Source organism: Coptis chinensis, chromosome 4 (assembly GCF_015680905.1).
Source record: "Coptis chinensis isolate HL-2020 chromosome 4, ASM1568090v1, whole genome shotgun sequence".
NCBI lineage: Eukaryota > Viridiplantae > Streptophyta > Magnoliopsida > Ranunculales > Ranunculaceae > Coptis > Coptis chinensis.
This window is the reverse complement of record NC_141459.1, coordinates 3,086,512-3,113,882: the sequence shown is the minus strand read 5'-3', so window position 1 is coordinate 3,113,882 and position 27,371 is coordinate 3,086,512. Positions and strand designations below refer to the sequence as shown.

Below are 27,371 nucleotides of genomic sequence, written 5' to 3'. Positions count from 1 at the left end.
AATTAAATTAACAGAAACGGAAACGGAATACAATTGCATTGAACTAACCTCAAAAGAAAAATTAATTATAAATTGGAAACATAAGACAAATCGTGGAACTAATCTTAAAAAATAATTAATGGGAAATCTAAAAAACTAGATGCAAATACAACTTTATCAAATAATAAGCGAGAAATCGAGAAATTGGATGCAAATACATTAAATTAATCTCACATAATAATTAGCTTGGGGAAATCAAAAGCTGGATGCAAATGCATCGGCCCGATATGAAAAACAATTGAGGGAAATTGGAAATTGGATGCAAATGTATTAAACTAACCAAAAGAAAAATTAGAAATCGAAACCTGGATGCAAGCGGCATTGAATTGATCTCAAAAATAAATAACGAATTGGAAATTGGATGCATTTGCATTAAACTAACCTCAAAAAATATAAATAACGGAAAATCGAAACTGGATGCAAATGCATTGAACTAACCTCAAAACATAGTTGGGTTATATGTTGTGGGAATGTCTCGATAAATATAGTTTTTGTATTTAAAATGGTGTTTATCTTATCTCTTTTTGTATTCAAGTAGATTCAATATATATGAACTTAAGCCTTATTAGGCAATCTCAAAAACATCAATCAAACTTCTATTATTAAACAACAAAATGAAGTTGAAGGATTTTATCAAATGTAAGTTTTTTTAATGGAGGTGAGGAGGTTTTCACGTTATAAGAAATTTGATTTAGTGATCAATATAATATTAATATATAATAGTTCTCGCATATTTGCAAATATTTTTAGAATAATTAATATAACAACACCCGTTAAGTAAATAATCTTTGAAGATCGATTCCACATAGTGAGTCATGCATAATTTAAAAATAAATAGTGGAAATTGAAAACTGAATAATCTTCGATGATCCCACATAGTAAATTAAGCATAATTTACTTTTTTATGTCATGTTTGCAATGACACTCTGAGGATGGATCAGTAGAAGTTGGTATTACACACCACATTAGATAATTATAAGGAAATCAAAAACTTGATTCAAATACATAACTGAGCTCAAAGAGTAATTAACGGGAAATTATAAACTTTATACAAATTGCATTAAACTAACGACAGAGAATAATTAACGGGAAATTAGAAATTGGATGCAAATCTTTGAAAAATATTTAACGAAAAATCGGAAATGGTATGCAAATACATCAAACAAACCTAAAATAATAATTAATGGGAAACCAAAAACTTGATGCAAATGCATTGAACTTAACTCAAAAAATAATAAACAAAAAATAAAAAATCGAATGCAACTGCATTGAACTAACCTCATAGAATAATTGGTGGGAAATTGGGAACTAAATGCAAATGCATTGAAATAACCTCAAAGAATAGTTAACGGGAAATCAGAAACCGGATATAATTGTATCGAACTAATCTCAAAGCATAAATAATCATAAACTAGATCTGGATGCATTGAACCAACCTTTTTAAAGAGTTATTAACGGAAATTGGAAACCTGGATCCAAATGCAATGAAGTAATCTCAAAAAGACTAATTAACGAAACATTGAAAAATGGATGAAACCGCTTGGAACTAACCTAAATGAATAATTAACGGGAAATTATAAATTTGATGTAACTGCATTGAACTAACCTCAAAAAATAATTAACGGAACATCAGAAACTTGATGCAAAATGCATTGAACTAATCTAAAAACAATTAACATAAAATTGGAAATCGGATGCAACTGTATTGAACTAACCTCAAAGAATAATTAACGGAAAACCAAAAACTGGATGCAACTGCATTAAACTAAAATCAGATATTAACTAACGGGAAATCAAAAATTGGATGCAAATGCATTGAAATAACCTCAAAAAATAGTTAACTAGAAATCGGAAGTCGGATGTAACTGCATCGCACTGACCTCAAAGCATAAATGTCCACTTTTTTAGCCTTCTCACATGAATAATTACGAGTAATTAGGAACCCAAAACGAAAGTGAATTTATAAAAACAGACCCTTACATATATGTAAACTGTATATAAATTATAAACTATCGAACTAATCTAGAAAAACAATTAATAGGAAATCATAAACTGGATGCAGATGTATTAAACTAACTCAAAGAGTAATTAACGGGAGATTGGAACGTGGATGCAAATACAATAAACTAATCTCAACGACTAATTAACGAAATATCGAAAAAAATTGGTTGCAACCGTACTAAATTAACCTTAATAAATAACTAACTGGAAATCATAAAGTGGATACAATTGCAATTTGAACTAACCTCAAATAATAATTAATGTAAAATTGGAAACTTGATGCAACTGCAGATTGAACTAGCCTTAAAGAATAATTAATGAAAAATTAGAAACTGGATGCAACGTACTACATTAAACTAATCTCAAAGAATATATAATTAATGGAAAATCAAAAACTTAATGCAAATGCATTAAACTAATAACCCTAAAACATATTTGTATTATATGTAGAGAGAATAAATGTCTCGACAAATATAGTTTTGCATTTTAAATAGTATTTATTATAATTTTTTATTGTGATTGGGAATGTCTTGCTATTCAAACAAACTTCAATATTATTTTGGCCACATTGGACATTCTCACAAAACTTTAATCAAACTTATATTATTAAACCTAACAATAAAAAAGAAGTCGATGAGTTTTATCAAGGTTTGGTGGTTCCTTTTTATAGAGAATGGTGCAAGAAATTTAAATGAGTAATTAATATAATTTTCATTTTTTCATAGCTATGCATAGTTGCTAATATTTTTAGAATAATTTAATATAATGACACCCGCTCATAGGACACGTTCATGTGATAAATCTTTTCAAATGGGAGTAGTGTATTTTTTGATGATATGGAAATAATCAATCTGTTTTAGTGATTTGTATACATTAGTACATAAGCTGAACGGTGATGATTTACAGCTAAATCACCATAAATCTAATAAAACTATTATACAAGCTAAATTAAGTTTAAGATAATTCTATTTGAAAATTGCGGATTAATATTCTAAACCACAAAGTGAAGAGGTTATCTCAATTTAATCCTTTAGTTTTCAAGTACTTATACACCATAATCGCTGCTCATTAACATATTTTGGTTTATTTTCAATAAAAATATATTCTGATTCGAAAATTTGCCGCTAAATCACTATAAATCTAAGAAAACTATTATACAAGCTAGATCGAGTTTAAGATAATTCTATTTAAAAATTACGGATTAATATCCTAAACCACAAAGTGAATAGGCTATCTCAATTTGATCCCTTAGTTTCCAAGTACTTATGTACCATAATCGCTGCTCATTAACGTATTTTGATTTATTTTCAATAAAAATATATTCTGATTCGAAAATTTGTGTGAGACATTTTGTAAAGCTTTTTCAACACACAAAATATTTAATAGATCCCAGGCGTATGCCCGAGTCCAAAATCTAGTCACACACTAAAGCGTACACTTTTGTGCATATACACATACACATTACTCAAGACTTTTAAATCGACTGGAATGTGGAAACCGATTTTTTATCATTTTCAATTGTGCACAGAAAGCATACATGTTGACTCAACTATATAGTGAAATAAGCAGCTGCTTAGGCCCCAATATAATTCAATCATTCCACTATTAGATATTAATTTAGTCCAGTGTTTCCTTTTTTTTTTAACGGGTAGCTAACATTTTAATATAGTGGAAACTACAAAAACAGTAAGAGACCATTCATTTCCGGTTGCCTTCTCGAATGCTTTCCTCACTTTCCACTGATGTGAATAACTTTTATATTAAAAAATATAAAACTCGCCTTTTCGAATGCTTCCCTCACTTTCCACTAATGTGAAGAACTTTTATATTAAAAAATATAAAACTTACAGTACAATCTTAGTATATTCTCCTATGCCTTCTCTATAATCTTTTATTTTTCTCTATATTGTTTTGGTGTAGAATTTGTTTTATTCTCTCTCTTTTTACAATTATATTTTAAATAAATCTATTGAAGTTTTTTAGTTTGATAATGGTATGCAAGAAAGAAAAAAGAAACTTGAAAACTTTGAGATAATTTTTTATTGTTTGCATTAATAATTCATATGAAGTTGAAGGCTCCCATTGAAACTTTGCTTAGCCCCCAATGGTCTTGAGCTGCCCTACGAAGCGATATGCCCCATGAACGGTGACACACTTGAAACTTCTTGAGGCGTCTCTTATAATATGTCAATTTTGTATAATCAAGTGAAATGAGCCGAACGATCTAGGCTGAAGGGGGGGTTAAAAATTCTATTTGGTAGGTTTCCGTCTGTCCTCATTCTCTTCACAACTTCACTCTCTCTCTCTCTCTCTAACGAACATCTTCCCCGCCACTACTCCCCCGTTCACTTGCTCCTTCTCCCTTACTCTCCTTGTCCCATAACCCTCCTCAACCAAACCCAACTCTCTCTCTCTCTTCCCCAACTCTCCCTCTCTCATTCTTCTCCACCCTCCACTCACGCCCCCACTGCATCGCAGTTATTCTAGTCAAGTGAGTGCAGCGAACGTTCTCGGGAGAGAGTGGCCAAAATTTCATTTGGTTGGTTTCTGTTTGTCTTCATCTTCTCTTCATATCCCTCTCCCTCTCCACGCCCTTCCAATTCTCGGCTCATGTCCCTCTCCCCTCTCCATGCTATTTCAATCTCTCCCTCTCCCCTCCTCCTTCTCAGGGCCGACTCAAGCCAAGATGTGGTCTTAGGCAAGGCCTTTATTTCATAGGTCATCTATAATCACCAAAAAAATCCACTATATATTCACAATTTTATTATAAATTTAGAGCCAAAATCTAGTATCAAGATGCAAATCAAACGAAAACGAAGAGAACGTAACCAAATAAACATCAAAACTATAAATAAATAAAATAATAGATTCATATTAAAAATAAAATAAAATAAAAATAAAGTTTCACAAGAACTACGAGTATTAGATGATGAATTGATGATTAACGGTTTAGAACTCAAAGAGTGAAATTGATAAATGGTTAAACTTGAAATTTGTGAAACATAACAAATGAGAGAGAAAGATTTAATGAGAGAAGCGTAATGACAATTTCTTTAATTAAGATTAATTAAGAGATAAGAATAAAATGCATAGAATGTGGAGATTTTTTCACTAACCGTGTGATTTCCCCATTTGTTTTTATTTTTCCAATGAAACAATTTGATTAAATGAGCACACTCCTACAAAAACTAAAATTACTACGCGGTTGTAGCCATTGGATTCATATTAATACTTTTAGATGTCATTTTGGTGGACTATTGGATTGTATACACTCCAAATTAATTCATTCCGAAATTTAGTGCGAGGATAGAAAACCCATTTGTAAACAAATTAACTATCATATCCTTTTTTGGTGTTTTTTTTTTATATATAAAATTAGGTAATAATAAACAAATATGTGGATAAATTAGGAAATATGAGGCCTTCCAAATATGAGGCCTAAGGGGCCGCCTAACTCGCCTAAGGGTTGAGCCGGCACTAGTACTTCTCACTCTCTCTCCACGCCCTCTCCACTCTCACGTCCCCACTGCTACGGCAGTCAAGTGAGCGCATGCGAACGCTTTTGAGTTGTGTTATTTTAGAGTGTGTAAAATGACTCTTGGTTGCTGTCCGACTGCCCCCCCTCATAGTTTCTCTTTTCTCTTTTCTCTTTTCATCTTCCTCCTCTCACTCCGCCCTTCTCTTCATCTTCCTCCTCCTCTCATTTCCTACCCTTGCTACATTCACTTCCCCACTGCTATATGCAGTAATTCTAGTTTAATTGGATCTTCAAATTCATATTGGGTCCTTTACTCCTTTTGGTTGGTACACTCATAAATCATGAATTCATGACTGCATCTGCAAAAATTTCACCACTCGATCACTCAATGAGTGATGCGTTTGTTTTCCTATCAAGAAAATAAAAGTGAACTAATATTCTAACAATGCTTGCATTGGGTAAAAAATTTACTGTAAAATGAGAGAATAGACTAATTTCATATGAAACAAGACAAGTTGATGCCCTATAAAGATGTCTATTGCTAAGAATAGGAATAAATAAGTTACCTGTTATTCCAGTTTTGCAGGAGAACATTAGCCCGAAAAAAGATTACATTCTCAGAAGAACAGAATTACGAAAAGCATGCTGCTTTGAGAACTTGAGGTACAAGATCAATCCCATTTGGCCATTCAAAGTCTACTTTTGTATTATTATGTATTCTATATTCTATATTGGAAAAACAAAATTATACATGTTTTAGAAAAGTTGATTATTAGCCTGAACCAAATTTAAAGCTGTTTGTTTAACTTAAAATAAGAAAATTTATTTCCATTGTTTTGATATTCTATGAAGTATGAACTATTGCACTTGGGAGATTGGATTGTTGTTTAGATTTTTATAATGTGTGCAAAAGGATGCAATAATTAGCAAATGAGTGATTTCCCTATTTTTGGCAAGCAAAAACTCAGTTATAGTGTGTTAGTATGCAACTTTTTCCGCCGTTCTTAAATGATGTATTAGAGAGAAAAAAAAAATACTATTTGACTTGTGGGGATCTAATTGTGCGGTTGAGCTAATATGAGTACTTAAAAAGTCTTTTTCTTGTCAATGCAGAACTTGAAGGATTATTTAAAGGATAAAAACATGAAGGACGATCTTTGGGTTCTGTTTTGCAAGGAACCTAATTGTGTAGGGAAGGAATGTGGTTCAAGTTTTGTGTCAATTACGGATCCAAGTTCATGCATCAACCATGTCTCTGTCCTTTTCTTCAATATCATACTCTTATTCATTTTCTTTTTCAGCCTACTTCGCAAGTCCTCGTCGAGAAAAATACAGATTCCTATATGTTTTAAGCGATTTTCCCATTTAGAGGGATCGTCTGCAGTCTTTAATGGCTGTTTAGGAGTGCTTTACTTAGGTTTAGGGATTTGGATGTTGTGAGAGCAGTTGAAACGATGGGGGACTGCTTTACCACTGCATTGGTGGTTGGTGGTATTGTTTCAAGGTGTTACATGGTTGTTTGCAAGTTTAACAGTAAGCCTCAAAGCAAGAAAACTCTCTAAACGCTTTCTGAGACCATGGTCGATACTAGCTTGCTTGTATGCTGGGATTCTGTGTGTTTTCTCTCTTATAAATGTCATTTCAAACAAAGAAGTATCCGTCAGGCTTGTTTTAGATGTTTTATCTCTTCCAGGTGCAGTTATGTTGCTATTATGTGCTTTTAGGAATGAATATGAGGAAACTGGACAGACTATAAAGGGGAATGGTGTCTATACACACTTGAATGGTGAGACTGACGGAAGTAGTATAACTGACTCTGATACGAACATATCTCCCTTTGCAAAAGCTGGATTTTTTAGTACAATGTCATTTTGGTGGTTGAACCCTTTGATGAAGATGGGTAAGGAGAAAACTCTTGAGGATGAAGATATTCCTCAGATGCGTGAAGTTGATTGTGCAAAGTCATGTTATTCATTATTTATGGAGCAACTGAACATACAAAGGCAGATTAGACCATCCAATCCACCTTCAATTTTGTGGACAATAATTGTCTACCAGTGGAAAGGAATTTTAATTTCTCGGTTCTTTGCACTGCTTAAAATACTGACTCTGTCTTGCGGTCCTCTCCTTCTTAATGCTTTTATTGAGGTTGCGAAGGAAAACAAGCTTTTAAGCATGAGGGCTATGTTTTGGCTTTATTTCTATTCCTTGCTAAATGCTTAGAATCTTTATCACAGAGGCAGTGGTACTTCCGTAGTAGAATTGTCGGCCTCCAAGTAAGGTCTTTACTCTCGGCAGCCATATTCAAGAAGCAAATGAGACTCTCTAATGCTGCTAAGTTGAAGCATTCATCTGGGGAAATAATGAACTATGTCACAGTAGATGCTTATAGAATAGGTGAATTTCCCTATTGGTTCCAAACGTGGACAACAAGCCTCCAGTTGTGTATTGCATTAGGCATTCTTATTCATGCTGTTGGGATTGCAACAATTGCAGCATTGTTTGTAATTGTTCTAACTGTTCTCTGCAATACTCCCCTGGCAAAACTACAACACAAGTTCCAGACTAAACTCATGGAGGCACAAGACGAAAGACTGAAGGCTACATCAGAGGCCCTTGTGAACATGAAGGTGTTGAAGCTGTATGCTTGGGAGACTCATTTCAAGAATGTTATAGAAAAGTTGAGGAAAGAGGAATGCAAGTGGTTATCTGCAGTGCAGCTGCGTAAAGCATACAATGGGTTTCTCTTTTATTCTTCGCCAGTACTGGTCTCAGCTGCTACTTTTGGAGCATGTTACTTCCTTGGAATTCCTCTTTACGCTAGTAATGTTTTCACATTTGTAGCAACTTTACGTCTTGTTCAGGATCCTATAAGATCCGTACCGGCGTTATTGGAGTTGTTATTCAAGCAAACGTTGCACTAGTCCGGATCATAAGGTTTCTCGAGGCACCAGAGCTGCAGAATGGAACTGTCAGACAGAAGCTCAATGTGAAGGAACTCAAAAATTCTGTCTTTATAAATTCTGCTAATTTTTCGTGGGAAGAAAATCATTTGAAGCCCACGCTAAGAAACGTAAACCTAGAGGTTAAACCTGGTGAAAAGGTGGCTATCTGTGGAGAGGTTGGCTCAGGCAAATCAACCCTTTTAGCTGCAATTCTTGGAGAAGTTTCAAATGCCAAGGGAAAGGTGTGTTCTTATTACATTTCATCTTTTATTTCTCTCTCCATAGCTTAAATGAATTATAGTAGGGTTGTAAGAAATCTCGTTTTAGTTTGTAATTCACAATGTCCCTTAGTAAGTTAGTATGCAAGCATACCATCATAGCAATCTAATCTGAGTAGAAATTAATATATGTCATGATAATAGTACCAATATATATACTGATAACAATACCAGAAATTTATATTCAGTTACTAGTGTGGATTGAAACAATTTTGGTTCTTGTCACTTTAAACTCTATAATCTTGTCTTGAGAGTCAAACAATGAAAATGTTTGCAAAGACGATAACAATTTTTTTTTTTTTGCTCGGTAAAGATGAAATCTCATTAAAAGTGAAAAGAAAGTAGGCCGAGAAAGCCTACTATTACAAATAAACAAAATAAAACTAAAAACATAGCCACAGGAAGCTAACCCGAGATCTACAAATTATTCTACTTCTAAATACAAAAGTCTATCCCATCTCACCACAAAATACTCAAAAGGGATACTCCTAAACTTTTTAAAAATCTTAGACCACTGAAATAATAAAGCCTTAATAGATATGATAAGCTCTTGCTTAGATGCGAAAACGCCTTCAAAGTGTCGACGATTTCGCTTAATCCAAATACCCCACATAATAGCAAATGGTAATAAGCTCCAAAGGCGATTGCCTGATGAGGTAAAAGGACCATGACCCCAACCCTTCAACAAATCCACTACTCGCCCAAGACTCACCCAATAAAAACAAGACTCTAAATGGAAAGAAGACCAAATGTTCCAAGAAAAAGGACACCCTGACAAAACATGATTCTGATTCATGGATTCACCATCTTTCCTACACAATTGACAATAGTTAACAATAATTTTTTTACGCTTCCGAATATTATATCAATGGTAAAAATACGCTCTAAGGAGGTTGTCCAAGCAAAGAAAGAAATCTTGGTGGGGACTTTAACTCCCCATGTGACTAGATTGGGAAAAGAGAGAATAGGAGCACAACGATTATGAGAATTTGACCAAGTAGGAATGCTGAAATAAAAAGACTTAATAGAGAAAGTACCTTTCTTGCTCGGGTACCATACTCTTTTATCACAGTTTTGCGTCACAGAAAGTAACGCATCAAGCCTAGCCATAAGGGAAGCTAACACATCGATCTCCTAGTCATTTAGAGCTCTGCGAAGACTTAGATTCATCGATATGCCAACCTCAGTTCTAAGCATGCAATTTGTAACCGGTTTACCTTTGAAGCTAGACAAGCCAAACAACAAGGGATAACCGTACCTCCCTCTAACCAACTATCTTCCCAAAACAGAATCTTGTCACCAAGCCCTAACTTATACCAGACACCTTTCAGAAACATAGGAAAAACATTAAGGATTCCTTTCCAAACCCCACAACCATAAGAGATACGAACCGAACCACTATTCCATCCGAAATGAGTTTTCCCGAAATGGGACACAATCACTCTTCTCCACAAACTCTGACGTTCCTCTCCAAATTGCCACAACCACTTACCCAACAAAGCTTGATTAAAACTACTCATGTCTCGAAGACCTAAACCTCCGTTCTTCTTAGCCAAACAACGCAACTCCCACCTAACCAAGTGATAGTGATGTTGCTCGTCCAAATCATCCCAAAGAAAGTTCCTCATAATTTCTTCAATCCTATTCGCAACACTTTTTGGAATGACGAAAAGAGACATAAAATAGACAGGGAGACTAGCTAGGGTGCTTTTAATGAGGACTGACCACCCCTCCTTTTGATAAATACCTACACTTCCAACTTGTCAATTTCTTCTGGACTCTTTCAATAACCGGGTCCCAAATGAATTTAGACCGTGAATTTGCTCCAAGAGGCAACCCCAAGTACAAGGGAAGGAATCAACTTGACACCCCAAAACCGTAGCTAAATCACCGAGACCAGAAACATTACCTACACCATAAATCTATACTGCAACAAGTTTATTTAATGTAAAGATTTTACTATAGTCCTCCTAAACTACACTATTGTGGATACTGACTTTTGGTGGAAGCTAACTTGTATTGTCACAGGAATATGTGATGGAAGCTCTGTCAGGGAAGACAGTCCTACTTGTCACTCACCAAGTCGACTTTCTCCCCACATTTGACTCAGTTTTGGTTAGTGTGCAAACCACCTTTTACTACGTACTTAAATTTTTTTAAGACGATTTGTGTTGTAAATTTAGTTTATCTTACCTCCATTTTAGTTTTTTAAGCCCATTGATCTATTGCTTGTTGACACCAGCCGAGCTAGCCCCAAGTCGGGTGAGAAGATACTAATATTTGTTCAAAGTTACCAACACATTTCAAAAACAAACATTCCTCATATCCTGTCAATGCCCACCTCCACACATTTTGGGCTTCAAAGCTCAATTTAATTTGACACGGGTTAGGATATTGTCACATTGTATCGTAAGCATATAATTTTAGCACTTAGCCTCTATCCTTTGATGGTTCCCAACCTTTCCTCTCTTATATGTCACCCTTTACATGAGAGATTTAGAAATTCAAGTAATCCGTACTTTTCCAGTTGTGGCTGCTTGGTAACTTAAACAATTATTATGTCTTTTTTACAGTTGATGTCAGATGGAGAAATTCTACATGCTGCTCCTTATCATCAGTTATTGGCCACTAGTCAAGAATTTCAGGTCCTTGTGAATGCCCATAAAGAAACTGCTGGTTCTGAAAGGCTGCATAACGTTGTATCTTCCCTGAGAACTGCAGCACCTACCAGGGAGATTAAGAAAGCACATAATGAGAAACAATTGGCAGCATCAGCAGATCAGTTGATTAAGTTAGAAGAGAGAGAATCAGGAGATACTGGCTTAAAACCTTATTTACAGTATCTCAACCAGAACAAAGGATACATATACTTCTCTTTTGCATGTCTCGGTCATTTTGTGTTTGTGGCCGGCCAAATATTACAGAACTCTTGGATGGCCGCGAAGGTTGAGGACCCTCATGTTGGCAAATTGCGACTGATCATAGTATACTTGATTATCGGATTCTTGTCCACATTGTTTTTGCTTCTTAGATCTATTTCTGCCATTGCTCTTGGACTGCTGTCGTCAAAGTCTTTATTCTCACAATTACTGAGCTCTCTTTTCCATTGCACCAATGTCTTTTTATGATTCAACGCCCGTTGGGAAGGATACTTACCGGGTAAGAGTCTCCCAAGATAGAACTTGGACGTTTGTTATGTAAGGGTGTGTGAGGCACTAAGGCTTATCTCTGTTATTCTTTCTTCTTATACAGGTCTCTGCTGATTTAAGTATAGTCGACCTGGACGTCCCATTCAATTTGATTCTTGCCGTAGGTGCCACCACTAATACATATGCCAATCTAGGAGTATTGGCTGTTGTTACTTGGCAAGTCTTGTTTGTTTCCATTCCAATGGTTTTCTTGGCTATATGCTTACAGGTAAATATTAAATCGATACAGAGATTTACTTTTGCGATATAGAAAGAGTAGCACCGAAATGAAATAATTAAACATTCACTTTTCATGACCTTTGTCATACATGAAACTCTAAGAAGCTGGTTGAACATGGGGTTGATCTTTACTCTATAGTACGCAAGTATGGTTTTAACCATCTTGCTTCTTTGGTTGAAGTTTTGGTCACAGGTCGGAAACTCTTCTTTGAACATAATGTATTGTATTGCACTTCATAGATGCCTGATTGTCCTGAAAAAGATGAGGACTAAAACTGAAATGTATATCTTGGAATGGTTTTTTATGTAGATCTTACTGGCGGAAGCTTCAGTTTAATTGAATCTACACTTTAATTGAAACACAATTAAAAGACGACCTAAAAATCACTCTTTTATTGAATCTCTCAATCACAAATCACACATAAACACAACTACTGAAATCTTAACTACAAACCTGTTATTTAAAGTAAACCTAGAAAGCATAAACCAATAGGAACACGACATGTGTCCAACTAACTAATGGACTCGAACCATGGGCTTGGACTCAACTAAAGGGCTCACCCCCATAACATGTAGAGGGAACATAGGCGCCACGACACTGACAGACTCGACTAATGTTCTACATCAGTTTTACTCTCTCTGTTGGATCATAGGGATTCGTTATCCCTCTGCCATCTTTAAACTCCTACTCCCTACTTCCTCACTACCAACAAATTTGACAGATGTATGACAGGAAAAGGAGAATGTTTTTCTCTATTATTCTTCTGAAATGTGTGAATTTCTTCTGGCAGATTGAATTTTATTTCCCTCTTGTTTTCTCTTGTTATGTTGTTGTAATCACTCTAGTTTGTGTTATCCTGATTCTCTTTTCCTAAACTTGCAATTGTGTTTTTGAACACACAGCAATACTATTTTGCTTCGGCGAAGGAGTTGATGCGGATCAATGGCACAACTAAGTCCATGCTAGCCAACCATCTAGCTGAATCTATAGCAGGGGCAATCACAATCAGAGCTTTCCAGAAGGAAGACCGATTCTTTGCTCAGAATTTGGACCTCATTGACACAAATGCTAGTCCATTTTTCCACAACTTTGCAGCAAATGAGTGGTTGATTGAGCGTTTGGAGATCTTAAGTGCCACTGTTATTTCCTCCTCAGCACTTGCAATGGTTTTACTTCCCCCTGGAACTTTTAGCCCTGGTGAGCTAAAACTTTTCTTCTACTTTCGGGTGTTATTATCCCATCCTCAATGTTAACATACTAGATTTATTTATTTCATTTTATATTGATAATGGTCTGATGGATGAGATCTTTATCTATACTCTAGCTATCCAATTTTTTATATATTTATTGTTGTTAGATTTATTGAATTAACTTGAACAGAAATTGGATTATGATGACCTTCTTAGTCATTGTCTGGCTAATGGGTGATTTTATTGCCAATTTTATGGTGGCAGGATTTATTGGAATGGCATTTTCATACGGTCTTTCATTGAATATGTCCCTGGTTTTCTCAATTCAAAATCATTGCACACTAGCAAACTACATCGTATCTGTCGAAAGGCTAAACCAGTACATACACATTCCTAGCTTAAGCCCCACTGGTTATTGATGAGAACCGCCCACCTCCCAACTGGCCCAGTGTTGGCAAAGTAGAAATTCAAGATTTGAAGGTAAACTTTTAAGTGTATGCAACTTTGAATTAAAATGTGAATTTAGGCTTCATGGTTTATGAAGATCAATATACTAAGAAAAGTTTTCATCACACAGATCAAATACAGACCCGATACTCCACTTGTTCCCACGGGTGTCAGCTGCACAATTGAAGGTGGGCACAAGATTGGGATTGTCGGACATACTGGCAGTGGGAAAACAACTCTTATCAGTGCCTTGTTTCGTTTGGTGGAGCCGGCAGGGGGGGGGGGGAATTGTCATAGATGGCCTTGACATTTCCACCATTGGGCTTCATGACCTTAGATCACGTTTCGGGATCATCCCTCAAGATCCTACTCTTTTCAATGGGACTGTGAGATATAATATGACCCATTATATCAACATACTGACCTGGAAATATGGGAGGTACTTCAGTTTCTGTTTGGCCTTTATAGTATGAAGAGAGTTATACAACAACTTAGAAATGTGAATACCATATATAACTCCTGAAAGCCCTTTTGTATCTCTATTGCACCACCAATTTGTCTCTTCCTAATGGTCCACATAGTATGGATGCAATAATACAGAGACATTTTCGGATGATTTTAAAATCTAAGTACTGTATACAATCTTAGATAACATTTAATTACCACAACAGTGCATATTTTCTACTTAATTTTTCAGTTTTGATAGTTTATAGTTTGGATATAACTTTCGTAAGTGCAACCTCACTAGAAACTTTTAGTACGTATAAGGAAAACTAGAGTAATTGGATTTTTTTGTGTGCACTTCTGTAGGTACTTAGAAAATGCCAGTTGGAAGAGGCTGTGCAAGATAAGGAAGAGGGTCTGGATGCTCCCGGTAAATGTTTAAGCTTTTGGGATTCTTTTATTATGAGCGAGGAATGATTTAATAATAAGAAATTTGGTGCTGCAGTGGTAGAAGATGGATTGAACTGGAGCATGGGACAGCGGCAATTGTTTTGTTTGGGCCGTGCTCTGTTGAGGAGAAGTCGTATATTGGTGCTTGATGAAGCCACTGCATCAATTGACAATGCAACAGATAGAATCCTCCAAAAAACCATAAGAACGGAATTTGCCGATTGCACTGTGATCACAGTGGCTCACAGAATACCCACTGTGATGGACTGCACAATGGTGCTTGCTATTAGTGATGGTGAGTTATATCTTTGACCCAATTAGTGAAGTAACTTCACCACAGCAACCATGTCACAACTTGTCTTCATGAACCATCATGGAAGTATTAGTTGCTTGTGTTATTAGATTGGTTGCGCCTGTGGATCATAACAGTTGGAATTATTTCTAAAGATGGATGGTTTTATTTCTTTTCAGGGAAACTGGTGGAGTACGACGAACCGATGAATTTGATGAATCGCGAGGGATCATTGTTTGGGCAGCTTGTCAAGGAATACTGGTCTCACAGTGAAGTTAACTGACAGTTAACACCAATGTATATAGACGTGTTTCCAGAACGAACAAGATAACGGGTTGAGAAGGGGGAGTTAGCAAAGTTAGACAATAAGTAGTATGAAAATGCAACTTTGGATGCACTGAGAAAAGATTCAGGGAAAGGGCCAAAGGTTTTGATTCATGTCTTTGAGGCTGTACATATTTTTGTATCGGAATTAGTATACTCCAACTGTATTTAGTATAGGAATTGAGATATTTTAGCCTGTTTTAGTTATATGATTAAAACGCCAACTACAATGAATACTTCATATATATGTTTGATGTTTCCTCTTTGCTGCTCGTCACTTTGCAGTTGGTACCAACCGCCAACGTTCATAAAAGGTTCATACCATGGTCTTCCAGGTCACTAACGTTCATACAATTCGAATTCAAAAAGAGCAATGAAATCCAAATTAAGGTTTAAAGGAGAATCATGGGCAGAGTCGTCGTTTGGGATTGAGATTAAAATCTACTATTGTTGATCTGAATTGAAAATTACAATGATGGATTAAAAACTTTTTGCTTTTTAGGGTTTAAAAATCAGTCAAGTAAAATAGACAGTATCAACAAAAACAAAGTCAAAAATAGAGGGAGTCCCAGTTTTTCATACTTGGGATGATTGTTTTGGGCTTTGCAAATACAACAGCAGCGAAATTTGATCGAGGCACTTATTAACCGGCGTTGTGTATTTTGGGCTTGTGCTGTTTGGACCTCTTTTAGAGCAGAACGAACGGTGGGCCGAGGGGGTATGTGGCCAAAATTTTATTTAGTTGGTTTTTGTCTATCCTCATCTCTTTTCTGTCTCCCTCTCCCCTCTCCCCTCTCAACCCCATTTCAATCTCTCCTTCTTTCTTTCCCTCTCCACACCCTTCCAATTCTCCACCCCCACTGCCACCAGTATACTAGTAATAATTGTATGTCCTAAGTTGTGCTCTCACAGGCTAATAGCCTAATAGGGCTTCGGGGTTTTGAGATCGGCCCAACTGTGGTTTGGAATCCACAGTGGGTGATGGACCCGACAGTACAAATACATTGAAAATATTTTCGACGTGGCAGTCAACTAGTCGCGTACAAACACATTGAAAATATTTTACTTACATCCAGATTATAACTGCAGTTAACTAGTATACTGCATTGCAGTGGGGGCGTGAGCGTAGTATATTATTTATTTGGCTTTTTTTTTAAAAAAAATTATTATTTTTATTATTTTATATATCCGAACCAACCTTTGATCACGTCACAATGTCAGATGATATGCCTATGAGTTGCTATACGAAACCTTTGTTAGGAGTGCTGATTTTTTTTGTATCAAATTCAAGAACAAGAGCAAAATCGAAGCTATGCCCCGACTCCACTCCTCCCGGGGCCAGGGCAAGGTAACCAATGAAGCGTAATATGTGGATTGGTTTTTGAGTTAGTTTGAGACGGTGCAAGCGGTCATGCATTCTAGTTTTTTATTGGGAATATTGGTAACACTCGTGAAATAAAGCGAAATAATGTTCCCAATCTGTAAAAGTGACTCCCTGGACTGTAACTTGCAAAGATATGGGACTGAAAGATGGAATGATTGAATGTGTCATCAGAAATTTCATGTCAGGACTAAAGACCAACCTAACCTGATTCCGATCCACAGTATGTGCAAGTGAACCGTGAGTCTGTGATCTTATATATATATATACTGTCCATAATGACTCCAGAGAGGCGTGCAACATGACTTGGGCGCAATGGTAAAGATGCCCTCATGGTGACTGTTCCATTACAGTAATAGAGCAGGGGCGAAAGTTTAGTGCACAAGGCTAGCCCAGAGTGATTCCCTAAACTGTTAGGGGTTCCACCTACGATCTTAAGCACATTATTTTGACAGCTTGGAAAGTAACGAAAACCATAGCTTGTTTTGTTTTTCAAAGACCTCACATCACAATCAATTTGTCGCCTTTCAATAATTCTAAGCAAATGGGATTATGAACCAAATGCACATATTTTAAGTTTTCTTGTTTCCTCTTTCATGTCAATTTTCCATACTCCAACAAAATTCAGTGTTGGTGTGAAAAACTCACAGGTGATTACACGTGCTAGATATGATTTTTAGATATTTGTTTGGTGTGAAATTTTGAAGTGAAGTCAACGTTTTAGGTTCTGCATGCACATATTGTTGAAGAGAGGCTAAATGTATCCTACACATGAGTTACCATTCTTTCAAAGGCGCTTCAAAGCTTCAGCATGGGGTGGCGCTTAGTTCCAGAACCTCTCTTCGGTGCTCCTCTGCCTCTCGACTCTAATTAGACGGAACTCTCCTCCCATGTTCGAGAATTTTTTTTATGGAATCGGTACTTTAAGAGAAGTTCTAGAATAGCAAGCATCATCTTACTTAAATACCAAAATACAAAATTCATGCATTCGATAAAGCTTTACTTATGAGCTTTACTGAGGATGTGACAAAGGTATGGGGATTGAGGGATATCTATAGTTCTATTGAACCGAAAGGCACAAGTTACATAAAACTAAGTTACTAATATAGTTGATGGCTCATGACCAAAGGAACTACGTCAATTTGTTTCAGTAACTTTTGATAAAATGAGAAGAAAAACTACACCATCTTCTTAAGATGGTTACCTCAAAATGTCTTATTCCTCTTATACAATCAAACGTCAGGCAAACAAGTTAAATAGCTGGAAACATTTACTAATCAAATTCATAAACATGAACTCAAGAGTCAAGAGAGGGGTTCCTTTCCAGATATAGGTCAAGATATCTTTACACACTCAAACACTCTCATCAAACAATTATCATCTATACAAGTGAATTCCAGTAAATAAAGCAAGGCACAATTGTCTAAAAGGACATCACCCAACTAAATATAAAAATGACAAATTCCACAACATGAAAGAGGAGGAAATGCCCATTATCTACATACATACAAGAAAGATGTAATAGTACCTCCAATTGCACCCATGAAAAAGCGTTGCATTCATCCGCCATAATAAAATTCAATTTGATCCCTCTAAGAATGCTTTGATCCCATTAATGTCATCAGCTGCAGCTTGGATAGCCCAGAGTGATTCCTTGGACTGCTAGGGAAGGCACAGTTCCAGTAAATAAAGCAAGGCACAATTGTCTAAAAAGGATATCACCCAACTAAATATAAAATGAAAAATTCCATTTAACATGAAAAGAGAAGGAAATGGCCACTATATTGAGTGGTTGTTAGAGGGAAGGAAAATGAAAAGAGAGAGAGAAGGAAAGAAAATGTGGGCGAAAGTGTTTTTGAGAGGGAAGGAAAATGAACCGAGAGAGAAGGAGAGAAAATGTGCGAGAAAGAATTTTTGGTGTGTTTTGAGGGGGCACAGACAGACAGCAGACAGGAGACATTTTACACCCTCGGGAAAATATCCAACTCAAGAACGTTCGCATACGCTCACTTGATTAAAGTTTCAGATATGCTCAAAGTCGGACACCATCCAATTTGGAAAAAGGACCATTCAAAGATGTTAGGACTCGCTTTCTTTCGACGAGCGTTTTACTTGTGGGTGCTTTTTTTTATCTTTCCATCATACTGCCTCCTAGTTGCAGGGGCACTCTTTGCAGTCCTAGTATTGCTCTATACTGCTTCTCCCCCACTTGAGTCATTATCCGTCTCTTCTTTATAGCTCTCAGTTTTCTCACTCGATTCATCTTCTATGGCCAGCATCATCCTGACATTGAAATCCCCTCAGTTTTGCTTTGCTGGAATCCGGACAGCAACAAACCCGAACAAACAATATGAGTCTTAATCCTCAACCTGCTTACCTTTCTGTGGCGCTTTGCTAGCATCGTTCAGCTTTGACAAACAATATTGAAATTTTCTCAGTTTTGCTTTCTTGGAGTATCAGTCTTTTCATTTGGGGAGAAATGTATGCATAAGCTCTATTTAGCAAGCTGACCAACAAGCTGGCTAATACATGACCAGAACTCACAAAAAATTAAAACCAACACAAGCAGCCAGACCACGATTCCTACAAAGCAAACATGTATTACAGTTAGATTCATGTGGAAAGCTTCTATGGAGATACAATACCTTTAAAAGAAATAAAGTAGTCCTGGTTACCAAGTTTAAGTGGTGCTCCCTTTCAATAAATATCTTAGTTTCCTAACTGCTAGTACCACCATTCCACCAGTATTACTACTGCCATCACCATTACCTATACTACTACAGTCCATATTAGACCCGGTGTACGCTGGCCCATATCATGGCCTCTTCCAATTGATTCCTACTGGGTACAAAGTATGAATTAGATGACCACCCCAAAGTCTACTGTGCTTGCAATCCAATCACAAAACAATCTCTTACTCTTCAGAACCACCAAGGAGAATATTTCATTATTCACCCTGGGGCAAAATTTCCTCGAAGTAGCAAAACAAGAAGTAAAACTAATAAAGGGTAGTAACAGAGAAAACTAACACTCTCACGGTTTAAGTTCTAGTTGTTCTAGTTTTCAAATGGCCTTTGTATGTTACCAGACCTTCCAAAAGAAATGCTGCGTAGATGAAAGGACAGCTTTGCTTGGGCAAGTTGACTCCAATCAGTCTTTTCACGTCCAACAAAAACAGGAATTCATAGATCGACTTAAGAAGCTTCTTATTTTTTTAAATAAGAAATATAGGAATTCAATGATTTTGGCTACCAAGAGAGCACCAACAAGAATAGAAGCCTCCGTAAGGTGAATTACCTTTGTCGGACGAGAAAGCAACGAATTGTTGGAGCAGGACAGGACCCATGTACATGAAACAAAGCTGAATAACTGCTAAGAAAGTAGTAGAAACAAAGTCTTTCCAGAAACACCGAAACAGTGTTGTTAGAACTGGATGCATTGAGTTTTCGGATGGTTTAGGCCATTTGGATGCAAAGAGTTGTGCGATAACCTCTGCTCCATGATCAGGAGCAAGTGACGAAATTTCATCAAGCCTGAAGGGGATTTGTAGCATTTTTCCAACAATGGATTCGACCAATGCCACACAACTCTTGAGATTAAAGTAGCTGAAACGTAACCTGCGACATTTGATTTCCTCAGTAGAGGTTCTTCTTTTAGTTTTGGGCTCTTTTTGGGGAATCCTACTTGTACTTTTGGTTTCGATTCCTTTAACCTCCTTCTTGATCCTCCCATATTTCTCTTTGTATCAGTTGAAGTCTAGACTATGGAAGTGTAGGTTGGGGGAAAGTAAAATATGTACCAGCCATATTAAAGCATTAGAAACACTTAAAGCATGTTTAGTCCCTTTCTTTGTTTAAGGCACTAACCACCCACAAACAAAAAGTGTGATAGTTTGTAAATTATTATTTTCGTACTAAACATTCCACAAGAATACCCAACGCCAACGGTACTAAAAACCAGACTGACAGATACAAAATGTGAGAATTCAAGAGTGTTGCAAGTGCTTAAACGATCCTTTAGCTAGCACAATAATAGTATGAATCATTTAAAAATGTGTATAAGAGTTCAAATTGATTGCTTCCTGATAAGGTTGGGTGTCTTTTTAAATTTCTAGCTAAAAGTAACAGAGTATACATTGAATAAAATGCATGATATAAAACGTATTATTGTTTCAAAAAAATTATTAGTAGAAATTACTTCGACTCTTTGCATAAAATGTATATTTTCTCCCGTTTTTCCCTTCTAGAAAGGTAATGGTGTGCTGATTTCATGTGTTAACTTATACGAATATTACTTTGCATACAAGTATTTGTTAATCTTTATTACTTGCCAATCTACATTTTTCTTGGTAATATATTCTTTTTGTTTCTTAATTTTTTTTTTATTTGTTTCCTTGACTCATTTTTCCAGAAGCCTCATTCGATTGGTATTAATTTTCCCTGGATTGACACGTTCTACATAGTCCTACTTTAGTAGATATTGTCTTTTTCAGTAACTAATCTGTTTTTAAGGATTTCTTTTGTAATTGAAGGTACTTTTTCATTAGTTATCTTTTTGATGAGGGACTTCGATGAAAAATTTACTGAATCATTGTTGCAGTCTCCAGGGCTCTAGGTACAAACTTTATAATATAAAGATAGAGAAGAGATCAGAATAAGGGATGTGGAGGAGACCAGCGGCCCAGTCCTTATACACCCTCCGGAGATGTCCACTTAAAACTCTAATACTCTATCAATGACTACCATGTACCACTTCTTTATCAATATGTTAAATAGCAAAATTTCAGTACAAACTAAGATAAAACCGATGTTTAGATCTAACAACAAACAAGGTTTCTTTGGATATCAGTTCCTGTTATTCCAAACTGTATGTCAATGATTGTCAACAATGCTATCTGCTCTGTTTAAGGAACTCACCTGATCAGGAGTTAGAAAAACTGATCCAAAAATGTTGCTTATCATATCCTCTTATGTTAAAGTTGCTGAAGACTTTTGATCATGAAACTTAGCTGCACTAAACGTCATGAGATTCAACAACTTCCTCTTGTGAACCTGAAATTATACATAGACGACTGGTATAAGTATCAAAGCTCACATAGTCGCATGTCAATAGGGAAGAATATTTGAAATCATTATGTGATTTCGCACTGAACAAAATACTTAGACATGGTAGCACCTCCCTGTCTTGAGAAGGGCTGCAATAGCAAAAAGGAATATCTCAATAAAAGGTTTAATATTTATCTGATCAAAGGTTTGGGAGAAATGGAGGGATAGTGGGATACACCTTTTGGGATGTTTGTGTTCGTTGGGAGGCTTTGCTTTGCATGTTGTAATTAGTTCAGTTTTCTTGTATTCTCTTTGTTGTTGTTGTATTTTCTTTCCTTGTTTCTTTTTCTTGCATTGTAATAGGTGATCTCATCCTAAACTCCCTTTGCCTCGATTTGGCACCGCTCTCGCAGCCCGCACCGAAACAGTGCTAATAAAAAATTTCATTTTACCGATAAAAGAAAATAAATAAATAAATAATCGTTTCGCATGAAGCGCTCAACCAAACATATTAGTAGCCAAATGCTATGTTAACTAAATTTTTTATTATTATACCATAAACAAGACAAGCTAGTATTACAAAACAACGGAACATTACAAAAAAGTTGTTCCATACCAAAGCACACGACAAAGTACATAAGCTATAGAAAAGTTTTCGAAAGTCCAATAAATCACACTAGAAGATCCGAGAGGCATGTCCACCTTTTAGTATGGTAGACGAACGGGAGATAAGCAGATATGATATAACTAATAAACATCCAATGTGAGACTTCCAAACAACTCAACATATACAATGACACAGTCCCATAAATGCATGCTCCCTAGTCATATTGGCTTTGATTTTATTCTTTAGGGACACCAATAGAGGTTAGCAATTACCATGATTGACAAGGAGTTTGGAGACACCAATAACTTCAAGTACCTACTTAAGGTGAATCTGGCCTTCTTCGATTTATGAAAAAAAAAAAAAAAAAAAACGATAAATACTTTCACATAGGAAAATACATAAATGCATAATTCAAAAATAAAAATAAATAATAATTATTGCTATTGCTATTGAAGTACAAATGAAGAGAAGAATGTAAAAAGATAGCAGCTTACAAGTAAAAAGTTGTTTAGACTGGTAAACTAGTTAAGCTCTTTCAACAAGAATAGAGTAAATCTCAAATGCACGCACATTTTAGGAAGTACTATAAAAGGGATAAGGAACCAAGTATTGTTTCTCATGATATGCAATGCAAAATGACCTTCTATACATATAAGTAACCATGAACAACTCAAAATTATTTCTTTAGGACAATTAATATAAGACATGTCTTAATATAATATCATAAACAAGATCCGCCAGTATTACAAAACATTACATTCAACCTGTTCCAACCAAAGCACAGTATGAAATAAGTGGGATGTAAAATAATTTATAAAGTCCACCAAATCCAACTAGGAGAAACAAGAAGAATGTACTCAATTTAGAGAGGTAGTCAAACAGAAACAGGAAACAAACAACCCACATAGTTAACCAGAAACAAGAGATGATAAGATGAAAATTGATAGTGAAGAAGAGATAATACTAGTTAACCATAACCACACTATTTCAAGAAACAACTAGTTAGCCACATAGTAAATTCGAGGACATCACCTTTAGCACAGCCTTTTGGCAGGCGCTTGAGAAGCATCTCCATTTCTTTAGAATTTGGTCCACCTTCCACAAGCAAGTCCACTAGAAGAGAAGTAGTTTTTGCATCTGGTGAGAAACCCTTGTCAAGCATGATATTGAGAAGTTGCATTGCCTTGTGGGTATCATTTTTTTGGTCTAGGAATCCTTGGACCATGATATTGAACGTGAAATCATCTGCAGCAAAACCCTTCTCTTGCATCTCATAAAACAAATCTTGAGCTTCTTTCGAATTCCCTTCTCTAAAACATCCATTAATCATTACGCTATATGTCCTAGTGTTAATAAGCTGCAAATCCCTGGCTGAGAGGGTACGAAAGATTTCCTTGGCCTCACTTATTTTACCATCTTTGCACATGCCATCAATGATGATGCTGTAAATCAGAACATCAGCTTTCATTCCATTATTTTCCATCACATGGAACAGTTCCATTGCTTCAGCAGAACAACCATTTCTGAAGAGGCCATGTATTAATGAACTATATGTGAACTGGTTAGGTTTTTCCCCACAAGCTTTCATGTCTTTCAGAAGCTCTTTTGCAACCAAAACTTCTCCACTCTTGCAAAATCCATCTATCAGGGTACTATAGGTTACAGTGTCGGGTTTGAATCCCTTAAGTTGCATCTCCTTGAAAACTTGATCTGCCTTGTCCATCCTCCTAGCCTTGCAATAGCCATTGATCAAAATGCTATAGCTAACCACATCAGGACCATGACCTCTAGCAACCATCAAATCGAAAACACATTTTGCCTCCGTTATCCGCCCTTGCAAGCAATATCCATCCATCAAACTATTGTATTTGACTGTGTCAACCTCTTCGCCTCTTTCAATAATTGTCTGGAATAGTTCAAATGCTTCATCGACCATCCCATCTTTGCAACAAGCGTCAATTATAATACCATATGTGTGTCCATCTGGTAAGATTCCCCTACCTGTCATTTCATTGAACAGTCTTATTGCATCCTTCCCTTTCCCTGAAGTGTATAAACCATCAATTAAAGCATTGTACGTGAAAACATCAGGATTTATTCCTCTTTGAGATGACATTTCTTGAAATACCTCAAAAGCCTCCTTTGTCCATCCTTGTTTGCAAAGAGAATCCACCAAGATGTTAAAAGTTACAACATCCGGTGAGACATTCTCAGATAACATTTGGCTAAATACCCTCTTGGCATCTTCCCACTGATTTGATGTGCATAGGTGCCTGATTAAAGAGGTAAATGTGAAAACATCAGGTTTTAAACCTCTCTGAGACATCAGTTGTAACAAATCAAAAGCTTTGTTTGTCCTGCCTTCTTTACAAAATGCATCCACCAAAATGTTAAAAGTTATGACACCCGGTGTCACATTCTGCGCCAACATTTTGTCCAATAAATGCATGGACTCTTTCCATCGACCAGATCCACATAGCCCGCAAATCAAAGAGTTGTAGGTGATAACATCAGGTGTAAGGTTTTTGGAGGTCATTTCCTGAAATAGATTCCATGCCTCGTTCACCAAATTCTCCTTACAAAGGGTGTCGATTAGCATATTGTATATATGAACATGAGGAGTAAACTGTTTCTTTTCCATTGCCTTCTTGAATTGAAGAGCAGCAGTAGAATTCACAGACTTGCAAATCCCATTCATTACCGTCCCATAACTGACTTCATTGCATGGATATCCGTTTTTCAGCATTTGGGTAAAAAGATCCATAGCGTCGGCAACTTTACCCCCTTTACACAGCCCATTAAGTAGGGTGTTCAAAGTAACAGCATTAGGTTCAAATCCGCGTTTCAGAATACTAGCGAGAATAGCAAAACCGAAATCAACCCGACCCATATTGGAGTAACAATTGATTAGTGTAGAAAGTGTAACAATATTAGGTTGAATACCAGCGGCATCCATCCTTTTGGACATAGATAAAGCGACAGAAAAGTGTTTCATCTTGACAAGTGCTCCTAGTAATTGGGTAAAAGGGAAAATGGAAGGCGAGTGTTTCATATTAATCAACTTATCGAACAGACCCAAAGCCTCATCAAGTCCAAGTGTTCCTGATTTACATCTGTCCCGTACAAAATAGGAGAAAGAGGAAGTAGTAGAACTAGTCTGGGAATGGAAAAGAGAAGGAAAAATTGTTACCAGCTTATTATTACGTTGGCGACCCAACAATCCAACAACACATCCTGCTCTTCTCCACATCGCCATTTCCAACAACTCAGTAGCACGTGATTTTGAACCAAGTAAAAAAAAAACATTGCTAATGTTATGTTTGAACTTTGAAGAGTGACGTTAAATATAAATACATATGTTTCCGTGGGTTTTTTTTTTTTAAGGGACGTCCGTAAACCCGCCCAAAACCCGAACAAAAAACCCGTCCCAAACCCTGCCCAAACCAGACAAAACCCGAACCCGAACTCAGACCGAAATACATAGAATAGGGTTTGGTCACACTCTCTAAACCCAAGCCCGACCTGATAATTTAGCCCTAAACCCGTTAAAATGGCTAAAAACCGGAAACCGAATCCAGACCGAAATCGAACCCCAAATCCGGTTTCAATTACATACTACTAATCTCATATAAAAGAATGAGTTAGATAAATATTTGGATTATAATCTCATTCATGTTTACAATGATGAGTTATTTAATATATTGGATTATGGAAAAATTTATGTCGGAATTTCCAATTTTTACAGTAATTGCACGTAATCATGTGTCTATAGTTCCTTCTGAGTCCATCTATTTTTAAATCATATGAAAGAATTATGTCCGAGTATAGGTGATAATTAATTCCAAATTCGTTAGAAGTTTTATTTTGTTTTGAAGGATTGGTGGATAGCCGAAGAAGGAATAAAATATAGATATATATTTCAAATAAGAATCCCTATTGTCTTCTTTCTTTATTTATACCAGGTTTTATCTTATCCGAAACCCGAACCCGAGCCCAATGGGTACCTGAAATATAGGGTTAGAATAGGGTTTGGTCACACTTCTCAATAAAATACTCGACCCGTTGAAAATCGATCCGGGTTCGGGTAACAATGGTGCTTGCTATCAGTAATGGTGAGTTATATCTTTGACCCAATTAGTGAAGTAACTTCACCACAGCAACCATGTCACAACTTGTCTTCATGAACCATCATCATCATGGAAGTATTAGTTGCTTGTGTTATTAGATTGGTTGTGGCCTGTGAATCATAACAGTTGGAATTATTTCTAAAGATGGATGGTTTTTATTTCTTTTCAGGGAAACTGGTGGAGTACGACGAACCGATGAATTTGATTAATCGTGAGGGATCATTGTTTGGGCAGCTTGTCAAGGAATACTGGTCTCACAGTGAAGTTAACTGACAGTTAACACCAATGTATATAGACGTGTTTCCATAACGAACAAGATACAGGTTGAGAAGGGGGAGTTAGCAAAGTTAGACAATAAGTAGTATGAAAATGCAACTTTGGATGCACTGAGAAAAGATTCAGGGAAAGGGCCAAAGGTTTTGATTCATGTCTTTGAGGTTGTACATATTTTTGTATCGGAATTAGTATACTCCAACTGTATCTAGTATATAAATTGAGATATTTGTTATAAACTAACAAACTAGTATAGGAATTAAGATATTTGTTATAAACTAACAAACTAATACACAAAACTGATTATAACTAATGAGAATGAATCTCTGTTTCTCTAAAACAAGAGCCTGTTTTTCTTGTTCTTCCTTCATAGCCCTCTTACAATCTTTTCTCTTTTTTTAACAAGACCAGATCCAAGAGATTTGCTCTACTCTTAACCCTATAGGTGTTCCCATCCTACTATATACTTAAGCTGTTACAATTACTTAACTCTCCTTACTAACAAAAGAAATTACTTGACAGTTATTGTTGTATGTCCTGCAAGTCGTGACAATACCATCCCCTTTTAAAAAATCATTGTCCTCAAGGATTGAATTGAGGAAAATGGGTGCTAATGTTCGA

The 27,371-nt window shown here is 36.2% G+C and overlaps 1 protein-coding gene, 1 long non-coding RNA gene and 1 pseudogene across 14 annotated transcripts; 1 reads left to right on the top strand and 2 right to left on the bottom strand.

The window, feature by feature from the left end:
• Nucleotides 1-6,339: 6,339 nt before the first annotated feature.
• LOC147501229 (uncharacterized) lies at nucleotides 6,340-8,632 on the bottom strand. The gene is made up of 2 exons (XR_015221287.1): nucleotides 8,497-8,632; nucleotides 6,340-6,834 (listed from the first exon to the last, which is right to left on the bottom strand). It is a non-coding gene; the product is annotated as an uncharacterized LOC147501229 (long non-coding RNA).
• On the top strand, nucleotides 6,831-15,580 carry LOC147501228 (ABC transporter C family member 10-like; annotated as a pseudogene). The gene is made up of 10 exons (XR_015221275.1): nucleotides 6,831-8,705; nucleotides 10,770-10,856; nucleotides 11,315-11,900; nucleotides 11,994-12,158; nucleotides 13,073-13,367; nucleotides 13,625-13,840; nucleotides 13,938-14,246; nucleotides 14,618-14,681; nucleotides 14,757-14,996; nucleotides 15,173-15,580. The product of XR_015221275.1 is annotated as an ABC transporter C family member 10-like (transcript).
• A 737-nt stretch (nucleotides 15,581-16,317) lies between these two features.
• LOC147501227 (uncharacterized) lies at nucleotides 16,318-25,689 on the bottom strand. Of its 12 annotated transcripts, none has more exons than XR_015221283.1 (5): nucleotides 23,383-25,689; nucleotides 21,615-21,749; nucleotides 19,076-19,281; nucleotides 18,709-19,012; nucleotides 16,318-16,410 (listed from the first exon to the last, which is right to left on the bottom strand). XR_015221283.1 is itself a non-coding variant. In XM_086606250.1 (2 exons), exons 1-2 carry the CDS (start codon nucleotides 25,604-25,606, stop codon nucleotides 21,712-21,714), a joined length of 2,262 nt encoding a protein of 753 aa, XP_086462376.1. In that variant the 5' UTR covers nucleotides 25,607-25,689; the 3' UTR covers nucleotides 21,032-21,711. The 12 variants fall into 12 exon arrangements, 1 of the variants encoding a protein (XP_086462376.1); XR_015221285.1 differs by having other exon boundaries at nucleotides 18,709-18,981; XR_015221280.1 differs by having other exon boundaries at nucleotides 18,709-19,281.
• Between the last annotated feature and the right edge of the window lie 1,682 nt (nucleotides 25,690-27,371).